General features: G+C 48.2%; 1 protein-coding gene across 1 annotated transcript in view; it reads right to left on the bottom strand.

The window, feature by feature from the left end:
* Positions 1–1160: 1160 nt before the first annotated feature.
* Positions 1161–23786, bottom strand: part of ICE1 (interactor of little elongation complex ELL subunit 1) — a 60024-nt gene continuing 37398 nt past the window's right edge. The window contains 7 exon segments of the mRNA XM_032415171.1: positions 1161–6300; positions 7112–7210; positions 12990–13096; positions 15027–15217; positions 18825–18985; positions 21573–21741; positions 22977–23786. Of these exon segments, the coding sequence (XP_032271062.1) occupies positions 6119–6300; positions 7112–7210; positions 12990–13096; positions 15027–15217; positions 18825–18985; positions 21573–21741; positions 22977–23786 (1719 nt within the window). The 3' untranslated portion in view covers positions 1161–6118.

Raw genomic sequence — 23786 nt, 5'->3', positions numbered from 1 at the left:
ACTTAACCAAGTCTTCCCATGAAGGAAGTTTCTGCAGGTCAGATTTGGGTTGTCCAAACATTTGCAAACAGGACTGTTTTTGATTAAAAGAAAACGAGTCCCGGATTATATCTGCTAGTGACTGATGGGCATGTCGAGGCGGGCTTTCCCGACTGCGTGCGGGAGGATGTTCCCGGCCCCCGGGGGACAGGTGGGAGAGGTGCGCTGACAGGGCAGAGTGCCTGGCATGTGCGGTTTGGGCCACACTGTCAATGGTTCGCTAACCTCTTGTCCCCTTCCATCAGTTCACACGATCGAGGTGGCCTGGAACAAAGCAGGTGTAAACAGACGCTGACCTGGCTAACTCATTATGCAACACATTTATTGCCTCTACACTCCAACCCCCAAAACATCACTAGGTGTTTATTTTTAGAGGATTGTCACAACACCGTAAATAGGATTCCTCAGAAGTCAGAATGGTTCCTTCATTTGGGGGTTTGCTAACTATTTATTAAGGTCGTTTGTAAGAATCTGACTGGTGTTGGCTTGGACATCAGGGAATCATAGAACAGTCATCCACCTGAGTTAGGGGTTCAGGTATACGAGCGTCTGGGTGAAAGCTGGGTTCAGAGCCCCCACACGCCCCTGCCCACCTGCCCTCCCCTCTGGCTAGTGGGCTCCGCAGCGCTCCCTGCTCTTCAGGGGGAGCAAAAGCCCCAGTGGGAGCCCCTGCACCCAGAATCCCGAGGCTGGAGCAAAGGAACAGCCCTCCAGACCTGACTCCCCGGCACTTTCAGCTTCGGAGGGTGCACACTTCGAACGGCTCAATATGATTCAGCTCTTTTGGTCACCCCAGGCCTTCCCGTCCCCATGCCCTCCACCAAAGGGACAGCGACCCCAGAGGACCCAGCTCCCCACGGGCAGGAGAGTCTGCAGCTCAGCTGTCGGTGACCTCTGGGGTCCGTGGCAGACAGCGGTGAGAAGGGTATGTGGCCCCTGATGTTGGCCTCAGGACACCCGCCTGTGGATGTGGCAGGAAGCCCAGGAGCCCGGTCATGGAGCTGTCGGCCCAAAAAGCAGGGCAGGAGGAACGGGGCCAGAGGGAGACTGACAGGCCAGTGTGTGACCTGCTTTCACTTTTAATTTATGACATGCATACAGTACAAAATCAACATGGAAAATTAAATAAAAAAGTACACTGGATCACAATGTAAACTATTAAAAGTGGGTATATAATAATACATATTTACATATAGAAACATGACAATCGAGTGGGGCAGCTTCCATGAATGCGAAAGGCGCACTGGGCTCAGGGTTTACACATTCGACCCCTCGCTTTCCTCCTCTTTCGTCAGTTGTACACTCGTGATTCAGGGTGAGATTATCCTGGAGCAGCAATTAATGACTATTTGTTAAGAAAAAAATTAACACCCTGAAAGACTACGCGAACAATTTAAAACAAAGAACGACAGTTCTAGACAGCGGGAGGAGGGTAATAGGCTCCCCTCCTCTTCCTCTCCCGTTTTCCCCAAAATGAATGAGGAGGGGACAAGGAGGGCTCAGCCGAGAGCGGCTGGGAGGGCAGAGGCAGCTCTCAGGGGCTCCCCCACTGCTGGGGGTGTGCCCCTGGCCCGGAGGATCCTTCCACACGCCCGCGGACAGCCCCGCTTCGGCACTCAGTGGGTGTGGGGTGAGGCCCTGTCCTCCGAGAACCAGGGGCCCGGGATCAGCCCGCCAGGCACCCCCCGCCCCTCCCTGGGCACAGAGCCCCTGGCCGGGCTGGGCAGCACCAGCTTCCCCAGCAGCAGAGTCAGAGGCCCACCCGGGGGAGGCCAGGCTCCGAGCGTGGACGCTGGGCACGCTGGGGTGTGTGTGCCAGGGAGCCCTGGTCCCAGCATTGTTCCGAAACCCCGAAGTCCTCCACAGGACGCAGACACCGTCGCTCTCCCACAACGGGAGTGCACCACCTCCTGCCGGCGTATCACTCACAGATCCTCGCTGCCCGTACTGCGCTACTTGACCGCCCTAAACACGCTGGCTCCGCACAGGGACCGCTCTGAAATTCACAAAAATGACCCCGGCACACGAAGACGGGAATGCCGCGCCATGCAAGTAGGTCCTTGTTATTCTGGAGGCAGGAACGGGTCGTGTTCCACAACCATGCACTGAATTTCTCTGAGAAAGTAGCAGGCAGATGGCAGGACACAGAGGAGGAAGGCCTTTAAGGCAGTGGCTGTCTTCCTTTTGAAGCCCTTCCCCGAGGCATCCAGAACATTCCACACTGAACCCTTGGTGGCATCTCCGGTCTTCATGAGGCAGGCTGGTGAGACGCACGCTTCTGGGCTCTCTGCACAGCACAGGCTGCTGACAAGATGGTTCTACGTGAGCGGACACACCAGGAATGTTCTCTGGGGTAACCGGGCACGCTCCGAGCGCGGGCGGACGTCCCTGCTGTCCACGCGCCTGGCTGACCAGACGAGCGCTCAGAGCCTTCCCGCCCAGCAGCGCCACCACCGACCCACCTGGCCGCCTCATTTGTTCATTTCTGTCAAAGCATTCCGCTCTAGGATCACTAAAAAATATCCAGGAAAGAACCCAACAACAGGCAAAACCTGTGCATTTGTAGTTGGGGGGGGAGCCCTCCAATTCCACGGATCTTACATGGTACCCCTTCCACGCATCCTTCCCGCCCGCTGCCGGGGAGAACGGGCCCAGGCCCGGAAACGCACTGCACTCAGGCCCAACATGTGAACAGAAGTAGGTCTCGCTGGGTGGCCGGCGCAGACAGCGTGGCCATGCCTTCTGCCACAGCCCCGCTGAGGAGTCCTCCGTGGCCCAGGCCCTGCCGTCCATCGGTGAGGCTGCAGCGCCCCCTAATGGCCACGGTGCAACTCTTTCCATTCCCAAGTTCAAAATCCAGGCTCCTAAAAATTCAAATTGTGAGTTACACTGTCACATCCTGTCTTAAGAAACAAAGTGAGCAGTGACCCAGTGCTCTCAGGTGGAAAATGACAGCCTGAAGTATCTCACAGGCCGGTGGATTTTGTGCTTGGGATGAAAGGCTGGGACCTCCACAGGAGAGTCCATGGGGACAGGGCTCAGACGTGAGCCGAGATCACGGGCCACACTGCTCGCTGCCCCTGCTCACGCCACTGTCCCAGGGACAGCTCCTCGGGCTCCTGCACCCTTAGCACCCAGCGGCCCAGCCCGGAGCACCTGGCCTCCCACGAGCTCACCAGAGCAGTGCGCCAGGCCTGCACGGGCTGCTTAGAGAGCTGTGCGGGACCCAGCTCGGGCCACCCAGAACCTGTGTGCTCCTGGGTGCACAGGGCCCAGCGCTAGTCTAAGGTACCCCACTCAACTCCAGGGTCAAATGTTCATTCACTTGGCTGTTTACTCATTTGTTTTAAAAGATACAACCCACAGCCGTGTTCTGCTTGGGTACCAGAAATTCAATCTAACAACAGCTTAAAACTGCTTCACCCCCCAAGGGTGCCAGAGCAGTCCAGGGGAGGCCAGGTGTGTTCCTCAACAAGCCACAGCACCAGAGGGATGCCGACAGGTGAACTCCACGCACCTGGTGGCCAGAGTACAGCAACCAGCAGAAAAGCCCCGGTGCTACCTATCCTCTGCCTATTAAAAACACATAAACCTACCGAGGTTAAAAAACGGTTTGGAAGCATATGACCAACCCATTTACCAGGCAAATTCCCCCACAAGCCCAACTGCAAACCTAATTTTTGCCTTAATGCCCTTACCTTTGGGAAATGCTCCCCAAGGTCACCACCACCCACCAGAGGTAAAATGCAACCATCACCTTGTCTGACCTTGCGGCTCCAGCACAGAGAGCCACCTGTCTGCCCCCCCGCCTTCTTAGCCATGGCCAGGAGACAGCCGCTGGGGGGGCCACACCACCGCCACCAGCCAAGCAACTTCAAGTTGGCAAGGTCGTCTCCCTCGTGACCGCCTGAGCATGTGCACACACACCCCCCCCGCTCTAAACAGCCTCCCCACAATGTCAACTCCCCAACTTCTGCCCGATCTAGTCTACCTCCACACTCTTGCCTGTAAAGGCTGCCACCTCCATTTGCATGTCTCTCGGTTCCCACATCCCAAACACACACTTAAGATTTGTGATGCCAACCACCAAACCTGTGCACCTGTCCCCAATCCCAGGTGCCCAACTCAGTAACCTGGGAACCTCGATTCCTACCGGTCCCTCTCCTCCACTGCATGAATTTAGGAGTGATCCTACCTTCAAGATACATCTGAACCCCATGTACCCTCGCTCTTCTGTGCCGCCACCACTCTGTGCTCTCCCCAGACTTCCTGAGTGGTCTCGGCTTCCACTCTTGCCCTCCTCCCATCCTCTGGCCCCAGAACAGCGCCAGTGCAATGTGATCACATAGGACGCCTCTGCTCAAACCTCCGTCCAAGCACGGACGACCTGGGGCTGCCCAGGTCCCAGTGACGGCAGTTACCTGTGTGACTGAACAAACAACACTAGCCCCCTTAAACAGCTTGTCCAGGCTGCACCAGCCTCCTTCCTGCACACAGTGGGCTCTTCCCTCCCAGAGCCAGTCACCCGTCTCCTCTCAGGGCTGGCTCCCTCCTCCTAGACCCTAGCTCACCTGCGACCTCCTCAGAGGGACCCTCCTTGACCAATACACAGAAAGACAGGAGTCGCCCCTGCTACTCCAGTGCGGGCCTCCACGCTTACCTCACTGCACTTACTACAATTTCTGACTGCTCCTTCACTGGGGGGTGAAGGGTTTTCTCTCCCAGCAGGGCACAGGTCTTTGCCAACTGGGCCCTTGCTGTCTGCTCTCTAGCTCCTCCCGTTGAGGCGCCTAGCACGAGCACATGCTCAGCAAACACTGGTAGAAAGAACAACACGCCAACAAAAAGCTTCCAAAGGGCAATGCAGAGTTATTTATAAATCTCAATTATGTCTGTTATAATTACTTTAAAAATACGAGGCAGGAGTAACAAAATAGTCATCCAATATAATTTTTTAAAGGGCAGCAATATTTGTAAGTAAACAAATCCAATCATGAGGGCCAACCAGTACGTAATTATATGGTGTCCAATGTCGCTAAGAGCATCTTGGAGAAACCTGCTGGACAATGGCAATGTAGCATATTTCTATCATTTGGGATGGCCGTTTAATCTTTGGTTAGAGTGGAGAATTTTCCATCTTTGGTAAGAGTAGATGTAATGCCCAGTGTCAATCTTCACTGATCAGAACAATCGTGTGCATGGCTTACTTTTATTTTTTATTATAAAAAACACATACAAGAGTTTTAAGAAATGATGAATATATGACAAATCAGAACCACGGTGAGTTATTAAACCCATCTTCTATGTACAAATACTAAAATTCCGAAAGTGGAATATCATCAAATGTGAAACACATTATAGCACGGTCCATATATACACAGCACACACAGAGACCTGCCTGCGCGCGTCTCTGAATCGTCTATACACACGTCGCTGACAGAAACCCTGCACGGGAACTTCTACTCTTCAGCCCTCCTTGTCCTGATACAGTGACGGTTTTAAGGACCTGCAGAGATAGAAGAAGATGCACTAGAGCGGGTCTCTAAGGCTCTCCCAGGTTCTCCTCTGACCAGTTGCGCACTCTACCTTGAGAAACAATTTTGTAGCCCATTTCCAGCTAAGACAGTGGAAGAGTCTTCTAGCTCTTTCTTAGCCGATTTATTTTTCCCTAGTCAATCATTTCAGCGCAAAGTCCAAAATTAGCTCAGGAACCAAATCAATGCTTTTATATTAAATTCATTATAAAATGCCACTCAATTTTAAAAAGCGACTAAAAGGACACTTTCTGCAGCAAAAAAGGGCTAAGTTCAAGTTTTTGTTGTTTGACCAAGACACAATAATACAACCCACATGTCATGGAATCACAACAGCCTTAAGTGAAATGTATGCGGTTTGGGGAAAGGCAGCCCTGCCATGGCTGGCTTCTGTCTCCTCGCCACGGTGACCAGAGCCTCTGGGCATTCTCTCTCTTCTCCGGCTTTCCTTTTGAAACCTCAGTTTGTGCTCCGCCAAGCTGACTCATCTATTCATACTTGAGATATGTAAAGGCACTTCTCTAGACGCAGTGGCGCAGTGCAGCTTAGCCGACCTCCTCCGCGCACAGCGAGCTGACCTCCTCCAGGCAGCTGAGCACCGCGGAAGGCACGCTGTGCGCGGTTTCTTGGCGCCAGGCCTCCAGGATCTTGGATATTTCCGCTGGATTGCTGGGACTCAAATCACAGAGCGCGTACACGGCGGCCAGCTGGATGCCCCACGGGATATCTGCAAGGGAATTTCGTATCAGGCATTACACAAGAAAAGGCTTGTTATTCAAAACGCTCATGTTGTCCTCCACTGAATTACTACTCACATACAGGACACCCTCTCTGCCGGCAATGAAAAACAGGAAAACCCCGTAATGAAAACATGAACTAAGCACGCATCTGCAGCTGGGAAGAAACAGAAGCGCAGAGGAGCTGTGTGCAAGCCCCGGAGCCGGCCAGGCCCCCGAGCACCGGCAGTCAGCCCAGAACACGCGGCTGCGGGGCTCCGGGCCTCGCTTGCCCGACGCCAAGCTTCCCAAAGCAGCTCTGGAAGCATCACGCTCCATAATGTAAGTTTCAATAAAATGTGGATCCCAGAGCATTGGACAAGGAAGTGACTGCACTGGCCACCCACTGGAGGTGCGTATACGTGGGCCCCGAACAGGAAGCACGCAGACCTGGGGCGAGCTGGAGCCCAACCTCACACCCACCGCCGCAGCACACCGCCGTGCTCGAGCAGGCGGGTCACGGCCAGCCTGAGACTCTGCTAGGGGAGCCCTCTCACTTAGCAGAAGGTTATTTATAAGGTATTCAAGTAACATTTAGTTCGGCCGAATTCTGGCTAAATTGTAATTCAAACCACACACCAGAAACCCCACAGGCGCTCAATGTCCGTGCTGAGAACGCAGGCGCGCCGCTTTGCCAGTCCCTCCCCCGACCCGACGGCGCGGCGGGCAGGGGGCACAGGGCACCGCGCAGCAACCTCTCAGAGGGCTTAAGGGGAGGAACGCGAGGGACCCAAAACTCCTTTCTGTAAACAGAGGTCTTACCTTCGTCCTGCGCGTGCTGGATGAACATACCAATGACGGAGCTAATATTCTTCACGGCGGACGGGAAGCCTTCCTTCAAGCCCAGCTGGCCTAAACGACCTGGAGGACACAGTAAACCAAAGTGCCAACAGCCTTCAGTGAAATGTTCACTTTTCCTGAGACTTTAACATTTCTGTTCTCTTTCCTGCATCACTATTTACGTTAAGTTCAAACAGGTACGTGTTTCCTACATGAAAGCAGATAAAGGGTGAGGAGCCGGGAGCCACAGAGCACCGTGTGTCTTACTGGGGGTGGGGGTGGTGGGGACCGAGACCACCAATCACCCCCGCTCTCACACTCAGGACACAGCACACAGCTTCCTTGGTGAAGGCATCACAAGGAGCGGAATTCAGGCGAAAGCCCGGCTGCAGCAGGCTCGCTGTGGACGGCGGACTTCCGCGAGGTTCCAGGACGCCCCCCGCGCTGCCCAGCAGGCCCGGCTGCGGTCCGACACTTGACCGTGCTGACCCAGCTGCGCAGCACAGCGGCTCTCAAGTGTGGTCCGCAGACCCCCCGAGTCCTCAGGGTCAAAATGATCTTCACGACAACACAGCTGTCACTCAGGAGTGACCTGCCTTCTTCCCAGGGCTGAGACCAGACGGACGGCAGCAAAGCCAGGGCCTGGGACGACCGTGACCTTGGCACCAACCAGGGCGGCTGCGGCAGGTGGTCACTCCTGAGCACCAGGTGCTCCCGGCGCAAAAAGCGGACATGCACATGGTGGAGCTGCTCGACCTGGGAGGGGAACTGGGCACCTCTCCATTCAACCCCCACGTTCCCCTGAAAGAATGACTAACTCAAGCTATTCAGACCGAGACAGACAATTTCCCAAAACTGAATAAAGTGAATCTGTCACTGCAAGGAAATTTATCACTGTTGTCAAAGATAAAATGTGAGCTCTTAAGCAAAACTAAAATTTTGGAAAAACTTCCAACAGCCATCCAGAGCTTGACAGCTTCAAAAACTGAAGACCTCTCTGATGAGATCAGCGATGATATTAATGCTTGTTTTCTCGATATTGTTGACATTTGGAAGATCTATGCAAATCAATATTTTCCAAGTGAGCAGAGCAGGTCACAGAATCGTGACTGGGCAAAAGGCCTTCTCCATGCAGGTGCGAGAGCCCCGGGCAGCACGGCAGGAAGGCTCCCCGGGAAGGGTTCAGACTTCACACTGCATCCAGCCTGCAGGGAGTTACCCCTCGTGGAAGGTCAATGCAGTGTCAAAGAAGAATATCCACAATGATCTGAAAAAGCTATTAAAATACTCCTCTCCTTTTATCAGCTCCATACAAAACTGGATTTTCTTCATACACTTCAACCAAAACAACGTACTGCAAGAGCCTGAGTGCAGAGCAGAAGGTCCATGAATCCAGACAGTAAAGAGGTCTGCGACAAGATAATGGGCCGTTCTCCTCACTGTTGTTGTTGGGGAAATATTGTTCATGGAGGACGTCCTTTATGTTAACACTGGTTTATTATCAACATTAAACGAATAGCTAAATGTTATTTTCAATTTTGAACATTTTAACACCTGGTAGAAAGGACCTGAAGTGACAGAAGCTCTGGGGGTTCTCACTGGGCTGGGGGGGGTGGCTAAAGCAAGCAAGATGAGGCCACACAGCTAGCCCCTACTCACCTGGTCCTTCCTTTATTCCAAGGGTCCGGGGACTCGAGCTTGCTTTGAAGCAGAGGCCCCACTCCCTCCCTCAGGACGAGGCCGCATGCTCTTTGCCCCTCCTCTCTCATGGAGAGAGAACTCTGGGACACAACTGGATGCGCTCTTATCCATGTCCTTCTCCTGGGTTCTAACGACAGGACCCTGCAATCTCACTGTTCTGGGCCCACTACACACATTCTCAGGTTTGTATGTGAACCCAGGCCCTCACCTCAGCTTCATCTCCATCTTGAATATGGAGAAACTGAAGCCCAGGACACTACAGAGACCTTTATTACTTAGCATCCCTGAGAGAAAACAACTTAGTGCAGGTTACATGCACCCTGAATGCCGTGATAGAGAGCAGACACTCAGTAAATTCCTGCTGATGGATGCATGCCTGGAAAATTTCAAACCCAGGACGAAACTATAAACATCTGGATAATTTCAGGGAAATCTTTCAGTGAGGTTGAAAAGCATTATACTTCAGGAATCAGGAATTTCACTTACTGATCACTCAATTATCTGCTTCCAATTAGATCAAACTGGTAACTGTATGAGCCCAGATCTGTCCTCCAAGACAATCTACCAGGGGTGTTCAGAACATAACTGACAGTAGAGACGGGGAAGGGACGTGTGCCAAACACAGACGTGGGCTCATCCAGCCCTGGGATATGAGTGCATGCTCAGATAATACAGAACCCTATTAAAATGGCTTCTGTTCTTTCAATTAAAAATGCTTAATGAATTGTTGGATTTTATAAGTGATCTAAATTAATGGAGCTATCGGGGTACAATAAGAGGAAATCATGACTCAGAGGTAGGTGGCTTAGAGGAAAAACTTACATATATGATGACAAAGATGATGGACAAACTTGCTGAATACATGGGAAGAAAAGTCCTCCTACATGTAGAAGGAATGTGAGTCCAGGGTGGCTCAGCCACATTAAAATACAACAAGTAAGAAACGTGGACTTATCCTCCATGTCAAAAACAGCAGTGCCCAGCACTCAGGGAAGCGTGCGGAGGGCAGCTGGGGGCCTGCCGGGAAGGTACCTGGGTAGCCACCCACGGTTTTCATTCGAGATTGCAGGTGCAGACGTGCCGTGTGAAAAGCGAGTCGAGATAATTTCAAAGAAAAGGGCACAGGCCTGGCAAGAGACTGGGTACAAATCGACAATGGTTACTTCAGCCGGCCCCACAAAAACCTGCTGTAGGAAACAGTGTTCTCCTAGCTTCTAGGCTCCAGTCAATACCAGATGGGCCACGGGGGGTTAATAAGCTCTTTGGGGGCAAAAAAGGTACCACATAGCTCTGCACTCAACTCAATCCAGCAGCATGCACACTTCGGTCTCCCTTCCAAGCCTCACGTCTGCCCTGAGACGAGCAGACTGAAGCGGGTTCTACCACTTCTCCATGGGCCCCTGAATCTAGAGCAATGCAAACACTCTACAGAATGCTCTAACACATCATTGTTGAAGATGTTAGACCCTCATCTAATAATCCCACATCTGCTAACAGCGATATCCAACATCAGACAACACCGAACTGCTCTGACAGAAAGCGTATTTTATTTCCCATGAAGTGAAAATCCAGTTAGGGTTTAGCAAATCTGGAAATAAGAATAAACACAACTCCTTTATTTTATGAATGATTAGTGATTTCGGTCATTATTATTAAATCACGGCCTAGCAATTTAATTACTTGCTAAATTCTTCAGTTGAGTGTCAGCTTCGAAAACTGCAAGAAGGTTCTCTAATGGAGTTTCTTCTTAGAAACAGTTCGAACTCCAAGTCTGACAGGTGTGCAGAAGGGTCCATGCACACCCAACCCTGACAGGACTCCTCAGCACTCTGCCAGCAGGTCTCACCTGTCTCTGCTCCCCACCCTCGGCCGCCCACCCACACCCTGCCCCACCAACCAGCAATATCGCTTCGGTGGCCAGACAGCCAGAGCAGGCAAAGCTGCGCCACCAAGGGCCGGCACCGGCCCACGGCACCGTGGCCAGCCTGGCCGTCCCAGCGGCCCTCTCCTGTCTGCAGACCTGAGGACGGCTTTCCAGGCCTGGCTCTGCTGCTCTGAACATCACCACCTCCTACTCATCCACCCTTTGGATCACATTCAATATATGTATTAGCATTCTACCCAACAATACTGTGAACTATGTATTGTCAATCATTCCCATAATATATAACTTACTACATATGACTTTAATTATGTGAGTATCCATATACATTTTCTACAAAGCTTCTCAGGCAATTTGGACGGCCTGCCAAATGCGGAAGACTCCTGAAAGCCAACTGTAGGGGAGATCCATCCATGAGGCTGACCCTCTGCCAGACGCACAGGACTGTGCGCACGGCACCAGAAGTGCAGCCTTCCACCCTCCCACACCGGCTCCTCTCCTGCTACGACCAACACATATGTAAACAAACGCCTCTGCAAACAACAGCAGCAAAAATCACACCATATTTTGTAAGTGTGACTTCAAAAAGTTTATCATGTTCTTTTCAAAATTCTGAAGATACTTTATCTAGGTCGATATATCTATTTATGGATTTTACACCATCTCCCAATTTTTTAATTTTCAAGTAAGTTTTGTAATTTAAAATGTCAGTTCCAGGTATGAACATTTTTCTTGAATCCCTGAGAAGATGCGACTGAAAGCAGAGCGAGCAGACATGCAGATGCCAGCGGACCGCTGAGAAGGCTGCCCCTGGCCCTGCTCTGGCCTTACTGCTTCCGGGTCAGGGCACCCTGAAATAAGGGATGCCACAGACTGTGTTTTGAGACAGTCCCCCAGGGAGCAGTTCATTCACTTCCACACCCTGAGCTATCTTTGCAGGCATCTCTTCTGATTCCCCCAACCTCTCCAGCAATCACCTGGCCCACATGCTCTCTTTTTGGTAACTTCACTCCACGTGTATTTCTGGTTCTATCCAGCGTAATTAGGTGTCTTCCTTGAGAGCAGCCTGGACCATTTTACACACTTACTTAGCACCATGTTCTTCAGTTTGCATGTAAAGTATGCACAGGGCAGCAATATCTATTTACTGAGATGGTAACACAACTAGCCATGACGTACATGTCACAGACAGACCTATTTATGGGACTTACTTAGATAACTTAAATATTCGCAAACCTTATTTCAAGTGGTACTATCTCGAAGTTCTAATCAATTAAATGCCAAAGATACTTAAAAGTCAGGGTGAATATGTTCTAGGATCTGAGGGGCTACAACACAGGTGTCAGACGAGCCTCGATGGCGTGCCCCAGGGGCACGGGCCACATACTACATATGGAGAAGTCCACTCGATAAGTCAGGAGAGCCTGCCAAAAATCAATAGATCTCATCACTGGTAATGCTGCAGGGCCTGGAGAGCGACTGGTCAGAGATGAGGCAAGGAGGAAAAAATAAGTAAAAATAAAAAATAAAAAAGTAGGGCGCCTGGGTGGCTCAGTTGGTTAAGCGTCTGCCTTCGGCTCAGGTCATGATCCCAGGGTCCTGGGATCGAGCCCCGCATTGGGCTCCCTGCTCAGCGGGAAGCCTGCTTCTCCCTCTCCCACTCCCCGTTTGTGTTCCTCTCTCGCTGTGTCTCTCTCTATCAAATAAATAAATAAAATCTTTAAAAAAAAAAAAAGTATGGGTGACAGGGAGCAGAACCAAAAACCCACTGAGGTCCTGCGCACCCAAGATGGAAGAGAATCTATGCCTCATTTAAAATCTGTTTAAACAAGGATTTTAATTTCTGTATATGGGCTTGGAGGAAAACAAAGCTAGTCCCCAGTTACGGAGCTGCATGACTCGACCCTGCCTGGGCCAGCAGAGAAGAACGTGGTGCATGAGGGAGAGAGAGCGGGTTACAGACACCGAACGAGACCTGAGCATCACTGACCGCAATCCCGTGTGCCGGTGTGCACGTGTGCATGTAAACAGTAAGAAGTGAGCAGCACACGTTCGATCACACGTACAATGGACTGCACGAAGACCTCATCTCTGACAAAGTCAGAGAAAACATTAATTTATAAAGAAAGAATGTGACTGAGGAGAATGCATCTAATATGTGGTGGTAAAAATCCGTCATTACGGTGAGGTTTTGGTCGGCATCTATTATTATACTTTTGTTCTCCCACCAAGACGTGATCAATAACAAGAAAACATTTCATAAAACAGACAACTCACCAATCAGCCTCAGTATCGATGCTATAATAATATCAGGAGTATATGCAATGTTCGCGTGTCCTTTTCTGTATTTTATCCACTTATCCATTACAGGCCACAGCTCTTTACTAGAAAACAACAACAGCATATATATATACATATATATATGTATACTTAGGTACACGGACGTGAAAAGCATGCATGCTCACCATCACTCAAATATTAACTTAAAATGGTCCATAAGAAATAGACAACTGATAAAGAAGAGGGACTTTTCTTATTTTTAAATGCCCAGTGTGGGGCTCGAACTCACAACCCTGAGATCAAGAGTCACACGCTCTACTGACTAAGCCAGCCAGGCACCCCAGAAGAAGGTCTTCTGAAGATGTAACCTTCTAGGTTAAAATAAGATCAGACACTGGAAGCTCATACACCCTCCAACTATTTCGATATTTGGGCCCACACTGGCTTAAAAAAGGCTACAACTACCTATGCTTGCATCTTTATTCTGTTTTTACCCTTTTTACAAGGCTTTAAGTGGGACTCTGGACAATGTCCCCAAGTCACAGAACTGGAGGAGGTGGGAGTCTGGATTTTCACTTGGGACCTCCCAGACGTACATGTGGCACCTGTGTTCTAGAAGCCTCTACCATGTTCCGAGAGGAGCACGGAGCTCAGAGGCAACAATCAAACCACATGTTAGAAACTCTCGACTGCCTGGAAACAGTGTCAGCTCCTCTTTGCCTTCTCTTCCTTCCGAAGTGTAATCACTTCTTACACGGTATTTACAGCATCAGAAAAGTTAAACGCCAACACACAGAAGAAAAAGGTAAATTAAAAGCACCCCAAATAATACCTTTTCAGATAACATTACTCAACTAATTCGGGACTTTTCTCTCCCTGTGCTTCTCTAGGCGCACGTACGTATAAGCCCGGTGGAGGGGACCACAGCGCTCCAGGCTCCGGGTGTGGCGCTGCTCAGGCAGAGATCCCGCTCAGCACTCTGTCCTCTCCCTCAGCGGGGGTGCCCAGACCACTCCTGGGGGGCTTACCTGTCACCCTGCCTGCTGGGCTCCCCCGAGGAGCCAGAAGACAAGGCCCACAGGAGGCACTCACGAATTTACACTGACGGCACTGGACGACCGCACCGCCGCTCCCTTAGTCAGCAAAGCACGTGAGCTACTCCCCTGTCACTACCTAAACATCCACTTACAGCGATTATTTTACTGTGGCAGTATCTCATTATACAGAAGTACCATAATTCGATTCCCTATCGTTTGACATTTAAATCTGTTCCTAATGTTAAGGAGGAAAAGAAGAGACCACAGTTTTCCACAGAACACATTCAAGTATCTCCAGGGTACGGACTATCAGTCCTTTGTGAATCCTAATTTTTAATGTCATAAACTCCTTTAAATCAGCCTTTCTCAATCAGGCTTCCAAGAAAATTAAGATCTACAGAACAATCATCTGAATGACAATTTCCTCCGTTCTCCCACCTCCCATTCTCCCAGAGGTGGTACACAGCTAGTGCCAGAATTCTCCACGCAGAGGAAAGTGGATTCATTACATAAAACAGATGCCCGAGACAGAGTTCCCTCCTGAAACCCACGTGAGAAGAGCTGCTAACGTGGAGTTCTTGCTGTGTCTGTTCACATGGGTCTTCCAGAGCATCTGAACGTTAAGATCCAATCATGACACTTCCTCCTACACTAGCCGTGGACGGCTCCCTTTGTGGGCACTGCTGTATGAGCTGGGGACATGCCAGTGAACCCAAACCCCTCCTTCATGAGGGTCACTGCTCCTTGGGAGAGAGACACTAGTTAACAGAATATAATGAAGTCACAGCCACCACAAAAACATAAAGCGAGGGGATGTGACAATAATACAAGTCTTTTAATGGGAGTTTTACCAACTCTTACCAAATCAGAACGTCACTTGTAAATGTTTCAGCGACCTTCAAGAGCAAAACCTATTCAAACCACGATTCAGCAACCATTCGACAGCCTACCTTCCAATTCAAGAACCCAACTTCCAGTTAGCCAAACAGCCTTGTACCTTATGATGTTATCATGTGTCCAAATCCATTTCTGATGGCAGCAGAGCAGATCAATGGCAAATATGTACTCCCAAGTGTTGTCACTTAAGTCTTCACCAAATTTTTCACTGGACTGAAATTCTGTTTTTGGACACAACTGTATGGTCAATAGCAGCTTAGAAACCATGAAACCCACATCCACAGGAGCATTCTAAGCAAATGAAAAAAGAAAAAAATAAATAAAATAAAATTTAGAGTTTCAAATATAACACATCTTACATTAGTCATCTCATAGAGTGTAACAAGCATCAAATGAATAATCATTTAATTTTAAAAGACACTTTTTGCAAGTTGTATTTGAATAAGGAACTATGTTTATCTTACTCATAATACTTGTCCTAAGATGATTATAAGCATAGAGGTTGGCAGGTCAGATAAAAAAGCTCCAGGCAGGGGGCGCCCGGGTGGCTCAGTTGGTTTAGCATCCAATTCTTGGTTTCAGCTCTGGTCATGATCTCAGGGTCCTGAGGTCGAGACTGGGGGCTCCACGCTTGAGACTCTCCCTCTGGCCCTGCCCCGCCCCCTCCCCCAGGGTGCACACGCTTACACACTTGTGTGCTCTCTAAAATAAATAAATAAAATCTTTAAAAAAAAAAAAGAAAGCTCCAGGCAGGATGCAGAATCTAGTCAGGTAGAAAGGAGATTAGCTGCAATCCAGATAGAAATGCAAATTTTTATTACCTCAAATCAGAGAAAGTTATAATATTTTTTAGACACTGAAAAAGCTCTTTAATTTCTATCATTCTTCTGACCCTAAATACCAGTCTTTTTACAGAAATCCATAAAATCGAATCAGCCAACACCATACTCCTTATCTGGCATCTTTCACACAATCGCACGTTTGATGATGCCCATACCGGTAGTCTCAACACTCCTTCCCGTCGGTGAATGTTACCCTTTTACATGATGGACCGGTCTGCTTATCCACTCACCTCCTGACAGACATCTGGGCTATGTAGCCTTAGGCTACCCATGATAATGCTGCTATGAACATGCATGTAACACAGCTTTGTGTGGACATTAATTTAACTTCTCTTGGACAAATACCTACAGTGGATTTATAATTTTTTCTTACTTGTGCTATTTTTTTATTGGGTTTTGTTAACAAAAATAAAAACTAAATAGAGGTGCACTTGGATGGCTCAGTCGGTTAAGTGCCCGACTCTTGATCTCAGTTCAGGTCTTGATCTCAGAGTCATGAGTTCGAGCTCCACAATGGGCTCCACAATGGGCGTGGAGTCTACATAAAAAAAATATGTAATTCAACAAATAAAAAATAAACAGGAAGAGGGGCGCCTGGGTGGCTCAGTTGTTAAGCGTCTGCCTTCGGCTCAGGTCATGGTCCCAGGGTCCTGGGATCGAGCCCCGCATCGGGCTCCCTGCTCTGCGGGAAGCCTGCTTCTCCCTCTCCCACTCCTCCCGCTTGTGTTCCCTCTCTCGCTGTGTGTCTCTGTCAAATAAATAAGTAAAATCTTTTAAAAAAATAAAAATAAACAGAATGCTTTCAATCTTATACTTGCAAAAGGCTGGAATTATTTGGTTCTTCAAAAGATTAGGCAAAATTCAGATGGAATCTACACATGCTTTTTATACAGTAAATTTTACATCAACGTTTCCACTTGTTTTATGATAACTGAAAACAACTGGTTTATCAAGTGTTCTACCTCTAAAACCAAATGTGATAATTTTTATTTTGCTAAGAAATCATCCTCGGCTTCCAAATCTGTCACTACAGAGCTGCAGGTGGTGGTCTTCTCAATCTTTCTCCTACATCTGGAGTCTGTTTTCTTTCTCATTTTTGAAATCCTCAGTATTTTCTATTTTCTCTTTTTTCATTAATCTGACCTGGAAGCTATCTGTTTTGTTACTATTTCTTAAAGGCAATGTGTTTTTCTTCTGTGTTCTTTTGTTCTCTGCTTCATTACTACTACCTTTTATACTCTATTCCATTTTTCCTAGATTCCTTCTCAGATATTTAATTTCTAAGATGATAATCAGCCACCTTACTATCTAATAATGAAAACATTTAAACTACCTTAATAAGTTTTGTAAAAACTAGAGATCTTTGGTATGACGGGTTTTCCTTTCCAAAGACTTTTAAAAAATTTATTTTACTTTTGAGTTCCTATGTATTCCCAGATTGTCCAGGACCATGTACGCCAACTTTCAAGTAGTGTTTATGGAATCTTTGAATTACTTAGAGCGAATTTCACTTAACTACTACCAGAGAATCTTGAGTATGGAATCTTTACTTTTTAAGCATTAAAGTTTTCATGTGGCCAAATTCATGACTGGTTTTATAAATGTGCCATAGGCATACAAAGAAATACTCTTCATTCAAGTTTACATTTTGTTTTACTGAATTCCACTGTTTCTACTCATTTCTGTCTATCTGATCTGCTGAATTCTGTGAGAGAAAATTTGGAAGTCTTATATTATAATGGTATTTTTACCCCAAGTATTACTCATTTTTTTATACCTTTGACTTTATATTTTTATTTGATATGATATAGAGCAAACGCATTTATTAAAATTCTATTTTCTTTATAATGTCTTTTATCACCAAGTTACCATATGTGGTTTCATTCCGACCAGGCCAAAGAAGGAAGACCAAAGCAGATGCAAGTCCCCCTGCAGGACCCTGGGGGGAGGGGCCTTGCAGGTATTGGGGGAGGGGGCGTGACTGAGGCAGGTCAATGACAGGAGGTGGAAGGGCTCTTCTGACTAAGCCGCTGACCTGAATCCGATGGACCCTCCCAGGACTACACTCTGGTTTGTGGATGAGTTGCTGAAAAGATGATTACAGACTTGCTTTTTAGTATTTCCTTAACTTTTGTTTACTAATAGCCCTTTCCTTTACTTTTCATAAGAAAATAGAAGACGGGGCACCTGCATGGTTCAGTCAGTTGGGCATCAGGACTCTTGATTTAGGCTCAGGTCAGGATCTCAAGGTTGTGGACTCATGCCCTGCATCAGGCTCTCTGCTCAGCACAGAGTCTGCTTGGGATTCTCTCTCTCCCTCTCCCCTGTAACCCTTCTGCACTCTTTCTCTCTCAAAAAAAAAAAAACTCCCTCCGCTCCTCCTCCTGCACACACGTGCACACACTCTCTCTAAATAAACAAATAAAAAACAAACCGAAATCAACCCCTCACTGAATTCGACATCTCCTTAGAGTTTAGCACTGTCAATTCAACCTCCAGAGATTCTCACTAGATAAACAACTATGACATAAAAGAACACCAATCTAGATGGTATATTAGCACCCAGTTACCAAAGAAAATAATAAAAAAAGGAGAACAACACACAGGAACAAAATACTTAAATAAAAATTCCATCAACCAAAAAGAAAAATACACAATATTAGATTAAAAAAAGTCAAAACAGGAAGGAGTTGCAATGCCATTTTTCAGCTCTCCAAGTGCCCACCATAGAAGCAAATGCCATGTAGCTCCCGTGAGCCCTGCACACACATGTATATTCTACACGGTCATCAGCTGTAGACCAGTGAACAAAATAAACTTCTGTTAAATTAACACAACACCTCCATCTCCAATTCTTACCAAAGTGCCTCATGCGTATTTTCCGAACTAAATGCATAAGCTTAGGCTAAAATGGCATTTTAAAGGATCGAACAGGAAGAGTCCTGTCTCTAAAATGCCTATGAACTAAGTGGACACTAAATACAAAACCGAGTAAGAACATTCATGTGAGATCTGCAAGTAAGGTCTGACAATTGAGCAATAAAAACAAACCTCACCTTTTCCCAGTTGAGAAAGGCTCTCAAACAGTTCCGAACCTCTCCTTTAGCACGTTGCCTGGCAACCAACTGCATTGCCTTATTAATCACCGATTGGGAAATAAATATATCATGCCACATGTTTGCAATGAACAAAGTCAATTTCTCTGACTCTGGAAAATCTATGAGAAAAAAGACAAAAAACCTTTAAGTCTCATCAAGTGAATAAATTACAAGCTAAGAACTTACTTTATTTAATAATTTCACTTGTGCCTTGCAAGGTCTCCTAACACTGAAAGGAGGTGCCCGAGGAGGCCCTGCTTCTTACAAATCTGCTTCTTTCTTCCCCAGCCCCTTCACTTTGGCAAATCTTCCTTAATTAAATTTGAAACATAATGCCTGGATATACAGCACTGTCTTATGAAAAGAACCATAAAATCCCAAACATGAAGCAAAGGTAAGCCTGTCTCTCCAGACTTCCACAACCCTAGAACCTCTCCATTTGTGAAGTGTCATTCAGGCTATTTCTTATGCATTTGGAAGACAGAACTCACCTGTGAAACACATAAAAGGCTTTTGATTTAAAGAGATGTTTTTATATACATTACGGATGATAATCTTCTACTGTGAATGCTCTTTCCCATGGTTGGCTGTTTGTTTAATCAACCTAACCCACATGCAGCTCACATACAATAAAATATACTCTTCTTAAGCACGCAGTTTGATGAATTTTGATGAATGAATATATCCATGTAACCCGTACCACAATCGACAGAGAACATTTCCATCATCCCAAATTCCCATGGCCTGACCCCTTCTAGTGAGTCACGTCACCCCAGATACAGACAACCCTGATTCGCTTACTGCCACTGTAAATTGGCTGTCTTTCCTCAAATGTTCATGAATGGATTCGGATAGCACGCACTCTTTTCTGTCTGGCTCCCTGACTCAGCAGGATGATTCTGCAATCCCTCTGTGTTGCCACACACATCAGCGGCCCCTCACTCTGTGTGGCCACCAAGTATTCAACTGCTTGAGACCGCACACCTGTGCTTCCTTCACCTGCTGACGGACGTCTGTGTCCAGCAATGGGCAGCGACCAGTGAAGATGCTGTGGCTATGTGAGTACCAGGCTAGGTGAGGGCAGTCTCTACTTCTGTTAGATAAGGACCTGCGAGCGGGATTTTGAGGTCATACGATAAATGAATATTTTATTTTATAAGAAACTGTCCGTGTTTTGCAACTTGGTTGAACCAGTAGATACAGATTTTACCGTTTGGCAGGAAGCCACATCTTGTGTTTCCAGAGCAGATAAGTCAAAGCAGAGGCTCACAGTCTATTCTGACCAGCTGTTTCGGAGACAGGATGTCCTCCCGCCCCAGGACCTTCCCACATGCTGCTCCTTCTGCCCGGCAGCCTCTCCCTCACGTTTCTCGTAGGCGCTCGCTGGCATCGAGCTCCACGCCTCAAGTTGAGAAGCCGCTCTGACCAGGAGAGCTTCCCTGACCCCCCAGACTCTCACAAAGCCCCTTCCACGGCACAGTCCCTCACGCAACAGATCCTCAGTGGCTGCGTACAATGCGTTCTTGTGGGGTAGGGATAAGCAGGGACAAGACAAACAGAACCCCTGTGCTGACAGAGCACGCAATCTGGGGACGCCAGAGACAGCACACAAAAGGGTTCAGGCTACAAGGCAAGGGGATAAGCGCCAATGAAGAAAAAGCCAGGAGCCTGAAGGACGAAGAATGGCTGTGGGAGCCCCGATAATGGGGAAAGCTTCTGAGGGAGAGACCTGCGCCCCACGAGCCTGAAGGGAGAGGGGGCTGGCGGTGTGTGACAAGAACAGAACCTTGTCTGCTCGCCTTGCTAGTACCTGCCGCTGAGGGAGCCCCACGAGTGCCAGGGCCACGTGACCGGCAAGGACGGGCCTCACCATACGGGCGGTCTGCATCAGGTTCCAGTCACCAGCCAGGCCCTACGACCTAGCGAGCACCCCGTGAACTACTATGGAGCCCCCCAATGACTGAAAGAGTAAACACAGACACGAAGAGGGCAACAGACGGCAGCCTCATCCACAGGTCTGCATGCTATGGGCACCTTCCATTACCCGCTTCACAAGCCCTGTGAACATCATGCTGTTAGGATGGAAAACCTTCATTGTCGAGAGAAGACTTTCTGATATGAAATTGCATTGCATTTGTGTATCATTTCCCTGTTTACAAATGTTTCCCCTGAGGATGTCCTATTACAAAGGATGACTCCTGATCTGCCCCGTTAGCGGGGATGGAAGCAGAGGAAGGGAAAAGGGGACCCCAGGAGAGCCCTCCTATCCACCGCCCTCTGGTCCTCTTCTTGCCATGGGCTCACTAGTCCATTTTAGAGTTCTGCCTTTTCCAGCCAGGGATGCGGCAGTGTGGTCACTGACTTTACAATCATCCCCTTATCTCGTGTCGCCTGTGTCTGATTCTTCAGTAGCTGCACCAGGAAGAGACAGACAACGCAGTAATGAGAGACCCTCGATGATGTACCAGCGGAAATGTATGTGCTGATACAAGAAGTAAGTTTAAGTCATGTAAATTCTCCCACTGAAAACCAGGCACGGCCTGGCACAGCTAACGCCCTTCGTGTCCTCTGGTAAATGCCCAAACATTAATGCTATTTTGAAAGATATGCAGCAATCACTTAGCTGCAAATACAGATCCAAGTGTAATGATGAGGTAAAAAGCAGTAGCAGACTTCCAATACAGAAATGTCACTATCTAAACATACCTTCCTTCAGTAGGCTGTAGCAAAACAAACGAGCTCTTTCCAAGTCTCCAAGTTGCCGACAAATACCCACATACACTCTGCAGAGGGCGTGAATGTAATTGCGCTCCATAGAGATCTTCTGAATTTTTAGTTCTGAGAGAATAGAGTGAAGCAAGCACTCTGCTAAATGCTGGATAGGAGGGGGAAAAAAAAAAGAAAGAAAGAAAGAAAAGGCAATGTACACTGGTATTTCTTTTGCCTACTGAAGAACAGCTAAACATGACAAAATTATCTATTAGGGCCGTAAAACGGGCACCGTATCAGACAGGAGAGAAGAGCAGTCACTGCGGCCAACCACCTGCCTGACTCGGCCGTGAACACCCCCGCCTGGGTGTGCGGGGCAAGAGGCCCAAACCTGCGGGCTGCCTGCAGGTGCCACAGGCCACGTCCCAGCACACCCGCCTGCCCGCCGTCACGGCCACCACGCCAAGCAAGCACACTGCCTTGGTTTTGGCTAAAATAATTTTGTGTGTGTGCATTACACCCACTCTTAATGCTTCTCCCATTCCTGTTTTCTGAATTCTGATGTGCCCTACACATTTATCTTGTTTAGGTCTTACAAATACTGGGCAACGTTTTTTTTCCTACTTAAGAAAAAGGGCATTAAATAATTTGATCCATTTGTTCATTTGAAAATAAGTATCTTTTCAAAGTTACATGTATTACTCTGTTTCCTGAAAGTAAACAATCTAAGAAAAATACAAACATATTTACACTATTATGACTCCAAGGATGTGCAGATAACCAGTACAGCAGGATCCATGGGGCACTGGAAATAATCCATACAAGGTGTCCACATGGACACTTGGAAAATATAACCCTGTAAGAGTCCTAATAAACCAGGTGTGTGAATCTGCACAATGCTCCCACTTTAACTGTCCCTATCTTGAAACCAGGATTTGTTCCCGTTTCATTTGTGACAGGCATTAAAGGAGGGGCAGGGAAACCCCTTACTCTCTTTCTGGAAGACCCTCAAACTCTCAAATGTGTGTGTGCTGTTCACGGAAAAGAAAGGCTCTGTTACAGGAGAATAATTTGATGCTTTGGAGCAAATCTTTTCGAGCCTTTAAACACGCCAGAATTAATGGGAAAAATGCAATTGTAGTCCTGACAGATACTTTTACTTCTTCAAAATTTTAAGGTATTTGATGAATACAAATGATCAAATCGCCAGTGTCTTCTCACGCCTCAAGCGTACAAAATGCTGACTAGAAACAAAGTAGAGGTCACAATGTTCATATGGATAACTGTCGATCTCTAAAATAAAATTTCTGTTCAGGGCAATCTACCACTTTGCTGATAGCAGACAACCTATCCCTGAAGACATGTAATTCCTAACGCTCTTAGAGAAAAGCAGCCACGTACCTTTTTGGTTGTGCTAAATTCATAAACAACTTCCTTCTCTTGATCTCTCATTACAGGCTTTTTAGAGATATTTCCCACATACACATGACTCCGAATGACAGGTAAGAGATCAAAAGACGACTCTGCGATTTTCTTCAGGGCACCAGCTATGGCTTGGTCATGGGACTCTACGGTTTCTTTTGGGTTTGGAGGCACCTGTGAAACCGTACTGATGGTCAGAAGAGAACCTTCTTCCTCTGTCGTCCCACCCTCAGCTTGAGGGAGGTTCCTCCGGAGGGTCTTGCTGACTCCTTCCGCAGCGGCACCCCCAGTTTCTGGTTCTGGGGACCCGCTGTCCAGCCGCAGTCTCTTGGCGCTCCTCGGCGCAGATGCAGACCACGTCCTTTTCCCACCTGCATCCTGGCGAGCCCCCCCATCTCTGGGCTTCTCCTGACTGCAGTCGCTCCCTGAGCCGCCCCCCGTCTTCACAAAGGCCGTGGACGTTGAGGTAATTGCCTTGAATCCTGTTATCGCGCTGACAGGCCCTGCCAAGCTTTTACAGTCTGCAGACGGACCTCGGGTGAGCTGAATACTCCCCTTGAGGATGCTGAGGGTGCGGGCCCTGGCGGACAGCTCTGGGTACATGGTGTCAAGGATTTTAACGGAATTCTCCGGGGCTCCGGCCACAGCCGTGTGCGCAGGTGCCAAGGGCGGGAGGCGGCCAGGCACAGGGAGGGCATGCTTCGGGGTCGCAGCACAGAACTGCAAGGGTGATGACAAGACCCTCTCGCCGGCCAGGGCAGTGGACGGGGACGGAGACGTGCACGGGGG

Source organism: Phoca vitulina, unplaced genomic scaffold (genome assembly GCF_004348235.1).
Source record: "Phoca vitulina isolate PV1807 unplaced genomic scaffold, GSC_HSeal_1.0 scaffold17, whole genome shotgun sequence".
In the NCBI taxonomy this organism is placed as follows: Eukaryota; Metazoa; Chordata; class Mammalia; order Carnivora; family Phocidae; genus Phoca; species Phoca vitulina.
The sequence above is the reverse complement of the archived record's forward strand: the minus strand, read 5'-3'. Positions and strand labels throughout refer to the sequence as shown.